Source organism: Ceratina calcarata, unplaced genomic scaffold (genome assembly GCF_001652005.2).
Source record: "Ceratina calcarata isolate Rehan_Ccalc_2016 unplaced genomic scaffold, ASM165200v1 scaffold229.2, whole genome shotgun sequence".
Taxonomy (NCBI): domain Eukaryota; kingdom Metazoa; phylum Arthropoda; class Insecta; order Hymenoptera; family Apidae; genus Ceratina; species Ceratina calcarata.
The window spans coordinates 202,155-208,508 of NW_017144747.1; the positions used below are offsets into that span (position 1 = coordinate 202,155).

General features: G+C 41.7%; 2 protein-coding genes across 2 annotated transcripts in view; one reads left to right on the forward strand and one right to left on the reverse strand.

The window, feature by feature from the left end:
* Window positions 1-385: 385 nt before the first annotated feature.
* Window positions 386-1,257, reverse strand: LOC108622571 (protein anon-73B1). Its single transcript, XM_018020515.2, has 2 exons — window positions 825-1,257; window positions 386-764 (listed from the first exon to the last, which is right to left on the reverse strand). Exons 1-2 carry the CDS (start codon window positions 993-995, stop codon window positions 666-668), a joined length of 270 nt encoding a protein of 89 aa, XP_017876004.1. The 5' UTR covers window positions 996-1,257; the 3' UTR covers window positions 386-665.
* Window positions 1,258-3,300: 2,043 nt separating this feature from the next.
* Window positions 3,301-6,354, forward strand: part of LOC108622556 (putative uncharacterized protein DDB_G0271606) — a 12,315-nt gene continuing 9,261 nt past the window's right edge. Inside the window, exon 1 of the mRNA XM_026811596.1 lies at window positions 3,301-4,748. The gene's annotated coding sequence lies outside the window, so the exon portion shown is untranslated. The remainder of the gene's footprint in view (window positions 4,749-6,354) is intronic.

The window sequence follows — 6,354 nt, forward strand, 5'->3', positions numbered from 1 at the left end:
GACTGGCACCACCACAGTGTATTTGGCACGCTATCAAACACGTATGCACAGAGAGTATACATAGATACACAATGCAACAGTACGTGCATACATAATGTGTATACACATATGCACTATTGCATTTCTGCTATATATATACGCGCAGTAAAAGTGTTTATTCAAACACTGTTCTATTTTCAAGATTTCTATTAATAAAGGAAAAGTACGAAAAGAAAGCTACGTAATTTAAGAGGTAAAGAAAATAATAAGATAATTACCTATTGTATGAAAATTTCGCCTATTGCAATGTTGAAAATAATTTAATCTCTCGATTAATCGTAGCCTTTACAAAAAAAACGGACTAAAAGTAAAATCGTAACCGCTGGATGAACTGATATCAAAACGATAACACTATATGAGTATATTTTACAGTTCTTTCCTCAAAGGATTTGCCTTCATACAATGCTGAATTATAAGATGATTTTATATTTATTACAAGATACATATTTCATAAATATTTCTTACATTGTACATTAAACATTATTTCAACACTTTAAAAACGTGTTTACATCGAGCTTAAAACATCTTAAGAAATACATGAATAATACTATTTAAAAGCAGTCTTTGGATCATGTGAACATTATAAAACATAAATTAATATGAGGATGATACATTTTTATTGAAGTTCAACGTCTTTTCTTTTTCTCCTGTTTCCTCGGCCTATGTGGTCTCCGAGGGGTAACCTGAGGACTGTTTTCTGAACAGTCTACATCACTCGCATCGTCCTGGAATCAATTCGTCGCTTAGCACTTGTTAAATAATTAAATGAACTAAAAATTGAGTACCTTTAAAGCAGCTATACCATCGGAAGGGCCGGCTTGATAAACTACTATCGCCAATAAGCATACGACTTGAAAAATTGCACCGATGTACAAGCCGAATCTTAACAATTGCTCGAATACGGTTTCCTCTGCTGGGAGTAAAAGTCGTTTTAATTGTGCCTCAGTTTCTGCCATTTCTAAATGTCAAAGAGTATGATTCCGATGGAAAGGAACGAAATGCCGGCGAACGGAAGCTTAGTTTGTTCTTCCCATAACTGTTTCAATCGTATTTAATAGACACGACGTGTATGAATTGTCAAAGGTTCCACTCGTTGAGATGTCACGCAGATTACATTTTTATTTTTCCAAAACATATGTTACATACTTTATACAGAAATCAATAACCTAAGTAACAGAAATTCTGGAATTTTCGTGCTCTGCAAGCTTGACAAATACTGCCAACATTCTCGTCGACGTACGCGGTGAAAATTATTTGAATGTCAGTCGACTTCAAACGGAATATCGGCGCTGTCGGGATGACATTTCAAGAGAATTGAACGAAACAATCGAACGTCAATGGATCTATCGAGAAACGGTCGTTCCGAAGAGATCCTTCTCGTTTTTATTTCCTTTTTCAATCGTGCCAAGAAGACGAACGTTAAATATTCGTTTCATTTCTCTCGAAACTGGTAGAGGAGAAATCGTTCGTATATGCGACGAATGTGTACTCCATTCGCACGAGCAAATATTCGACGACGTCTTTTGCGTATGTCGGAAGTGTGATAAAAATTAGAGAATGATTTGTGTCTTGTATTTATTGAAAAATTGTTGGATCATCTTTGGGGAGTCGAAAAGGGCGGGTTGACGGCAGCGCCGGAAGTTATCTGGGTTCGAGGCTTCATTGCTTGAGAGTCCGTGGATGTGAACCTTTGTTTTGTACAGAAGAATGGCTGCCATCTTTAGTTTTCGATGGATGTTTTCCGAAGAGATCGTGAATTCTCGTATTTATTGTGGTATTTAATAACGTAATAAAATCTCGGATAGTGAAATAACGTTGTCCGCGATGTAAAGAGTGTTTTTCCGTTAATTATTTAAGCTGCCCTGGTGTCAATTCCATTAAAAAATGCTTGTGTTTACATCCAAGTTTAAAGTGAGCTTCTGTATTCCTGTCATATTAAGGTAAGCAATGGATTTTTATGGGGTTGTATCGCTCGAAACGTTCGGGAAATTACGATTACAGTGACGAGTGAGAAGAATTCAGTGAAACCGTTCCGCGGTGTAAGGATACAACGTTCCATTCGGTTCGTATTGTGAATTGGTTGTGACGTTCAAATTATCTTACGTTACGTGTTTTTTTTCACAATTTCTTTTCGAATATGTTAAATACTTTCGTTATCGACGACTTTTGTGCCAATTTCATTGACATTCGTCGCATTATCGGTCTCGAAAGCGTATTTCACTTAACCAAAAAAAAAAAATTTCGACCTCACGAAACGTTCGTTTTCGAACCTTGAGTTCGTTCTCGATTGTATTTTCCTCATTGTTTCCTCTTTTTATGCAACGAATTGAGTGTTTTAAACGATATCTGTTAGTTGCAATTTTCATTTCCGAATGGTGGTAACAATGGTTGGTAAAATGGTGAGTGAGTACAGGTCAACCACATCGTACACACACTATTCAATTTATAAAACTTACGCGATTATTTAACTCTCGCGTCTCGTTTCGACGTTAATCCTCGATCTGTGAACATTCCTCCCCAACATATGTCCAACTTCTATGTTAACAATTGTCGGAACCAGCGACAGTCGCTGAATACAGCTGCTTCATGTTTTTTACTGTTTTCTGTTACTTTCGATTTTATTCAGAATCAAGTTTCTTGCAAGCATTACTCGTTAATTAACAAATGGGACGTGTGTCACGAGGATGTGGTTGTGTACTTTCTCATCATTTTATTACGCATACGTATTGTGTCAAATAAAAGATCAAGAGCTGTGTTATAAATATACTGTAGAATGCGAACGGTAATAGGTAAATAACGACAGGATTTTTGCGATGTTTACATGTTTCTAAGGCCGGAGTGATGGGATATACAATTTTATGAAATAATTGTTAATGTAGGCGTCAATCGACGAAGGTGGACGTACGATACTGAATTTGACATAAACCGAAGGAATTTTCTGACGAAATTTAGGAATCATAAAGAAGGACGCTTCGTAGATGATCATTGCGATATTTAATTGTAACAACATGGTTACGACATCGATTTTTAAGGATCCTAAAAAGACTTAAATATTGACGAGGGACAATTTCGAGGTAAAGATTGTTATTACGTTTTAACCTAGCGAAGAAAGTTGCTGCGTTGAAGAGAACTAATTCACGGCGGGAATAGAAAAATCTGCTAGGCGGCGCTGGTCTCTTGGTCGGACATATTGCTACCGCTCTCTCTCTCTCTTTCTCTCTCCTCCTCCTCCTCTCGGCCCCTACTCTCTTGTAAGCGCGAGCGCGAGCGCGTTACACGCTATAGATACCCTTCTTCTTCTTGTACATATCTTTCGTCCCCCTCGCCTCCTCTATCGCGTTTACTTTCATCGACCCCTCTCGTTCTCCTTTTTCTTGATCCTTTCGTGATCCCTTCCAATCCTACTACTCTTGTCTCTCCTATTTTCTCTCGACACCCACCCCTCTTCCGCGAAACTCGCCGCTCTTTCCTGTCACGTTAAATTCTGCGCGCTCTTACTTCGCTTGCATCCCAAGGACCCGAAATTCGTCGATCCTCGACCATAGGTATCTCTCCCCGATGCAGTTCTTAAACTATTCGCATCGTCTCGTTAAATATTAAACCGTACGTCTTGTAGTCCTCTTCAGAAGAAGAATTTTTTACATTTCGAGAGCGTATGCTTAAGAATTGAAGTAGTGGGAGTATCGGCACTCGATTATTGGAAATATTGATCATTAAACGAATCCGCTTAAAACGGGCTGAACATTACCCGTTTGTCGAATCAAGCCACTTCTGCAGTACGTCGTGTAGAAGTGGCTCGTTGTAAAGTCAAATCTGGGGTACTTGCAGTGGGGTACGGGCGCAGATATTCGTGGGTGGTTGTCGGTAACCAAAGGCGTCGCCACCAATTTCCTTACCGCTATCGATCGATCAAAATAATTCTAAACGTTACAAAAACGTTTCTTAAACGAAAATACAATTTTGATTGGTAACTTTATATGATTTGCAACGTAAAAGTTATTTTTCAGTAAAATCCGTTTGGACTTGAATGAAAAATCCGACAGGATTCATTGGCGGTCGAGTCAATTGGACGGTAACGAGAATGAGGCGAACGTTTAAACGGTCGAGGTCGAGATTCGGAGGAGTATGCCTCTGGTGGTAGCATTCGCTGGCTACGAGGTGAAATCGTATCGACCGCAAGGGAAGTTCGCGCGCGGTGACGAGCACGCGCGACACATGCACGCTTTATTCATAACAGAATCTAAAGAAAACCCGAGTATCTATCTTTACTCTCTAATACCCAAAGTGGACCACTCTAACGAGATGACGTTAAACGTTCCTTTCCCTCGGGCATTCTCGTTAGTGGGTCTCGTATTAGTAGAACGGTACTCTTTTTTATCTTCTCAGGGATGAGAGAGAGGGAGAGAGATCTAAAATAAATTAGGTCATGGCACTGCGGATATTTGTAGAAAAATTCCTTTTATAATTTAACAATTGTTCTCGGTATTCTGTACACATTCCATCGTTCACGTTCTTCTACAGATGCATGAAATGTTTGGTACAACGTAGCTTGTATCATCGCGACTGTTCGTTTTTCCGCCCGTTAATGGAAAAAAGAGCGACGTTACCCGGATTTGCACAGGTTCGCCTGGTTCCGCCTCTCCTCCGTGACCATTGCCATTGTTCGGCTCTACTGACGTCATCGAGGAAGGTCCAATAGGACGACGTCGGTGCGTACGCTCGCGAGCTGGTGGGTGCATCGCACGTATTTGCATGACGGGGCGAATCCGTGTCATCGCCGGGGAACAGTTTAGGGTACTGCGATATCGATCAGTCGTTAACCGAACCAACCGCCTATTGTCTACGTATACTTTGCAAATTAATGGCCTCTCCGAGCTGTTCCTTCCGAGTATGCGGAGTATCTGCAAAGTATCTACGTAGCACCGCAAATATGTAGCTGCGCCGGAGGAGCAGCAGCAAGCTGACGCGTCAATCGATTCACGGGTCGAGCATCGTTCGAAACAGATGTTAGAACAAACGTAGCACGTAACGGGCTGCGCACCTGCGTGTGCGGTTAATTCCGTTTTGAAAATCGAGCCGCGCAAGATTTCGCAAGATTTACGACGCAAAGAACCGCCGATGCATTGCATTTCTTCGGGATGACATCAGAGCGTATTAATGGTAATGCCCGCGGTTACTATGGGTACGCGTAACGCGATAAACAGAGAAACGTGTACGTAGCGTTCAATTTAAAAGCAGACCGCGTACGTAATTGCGCGCGTATTTTAATTTCAATTAGATCATCACTGTAAATGGATATGAATTTTATTGGCAGTTTTTTCTCAGATCTTGTCTCGCTAATGCATTTTCTCATACGCGGAAAACTCAAGTCACCTTGTATGGACTTCCGTTTCGTTAAATGTAATCGCTAAAGCGATACGGTTGTTCCGGTCAAGTTTATCTCGTGCGTGCTCGAGAAAACGAGTCGTAAAATCGTGTTAGATATGCGAAACGATCGATACGAGAGAAAGAATTTTGAGATAATTTAATAATAGAGCGTTGGTCGTTTGGAGATCTGCAGTCTATAAAATTTAGTCCGGTTCGTGACGGGCTCGCTTCTCTAGAAAGAAAGAGGAGAGCAACAGGGAAAGAGAAAAGGAGATGCACGATTCTCGGTAACCTTGGCTGTAATAGCGGAGGTGCACAATGCTGAATCTTCGTCTCTCGTTCCCCCGTTCGGCTCCAACACTCCCACGTAACGCGTAGAAACAGCATTACCCCGCGTCGCGAATCGAACATACGCTTTGAAAGGATTCCTCTTTTCGATTCCGAGGGTACATTGAACTTAAACACCGGGATTATTGGCGAGCAGGCCTCCCAATAGGTTTAGCAAATTACCACCAGTGATCTCTCGATTCGGCTCACGCTCGCGCTGCGCTTTTCGCTCGACTTGGCGTCGTACGCTTACAAATACGTGGTTTGTGCTCGTATCGAGAGATCACTGTGTGTAGCAACGGATTCTCCCGGTGGCGTTGCATATCGACCGCCGCGACGCGAAAGTACGAAAAGGGATTGCAAAACTCTCTGCGGGTCGCGCACCAGCACAGCCTCGCGTGCCTCGTGACGACGCTCCCATTCATTTGCATGCATGATCGAGCGAAGAGAGCCACGAGACTCTCGCGGAATGGAGTGCTTGTTCTTCGCGCAACAACCATCCTCTTCGTCCGAGTGCCGTTTATATCCTTCGCCCTGCGCTCTCACCCATTTCGCATTCCTCGTACAATTTTCGATTTCCAATTTCGTTTTTATTAGATAAAAAAAGGAAATATTCAAAAT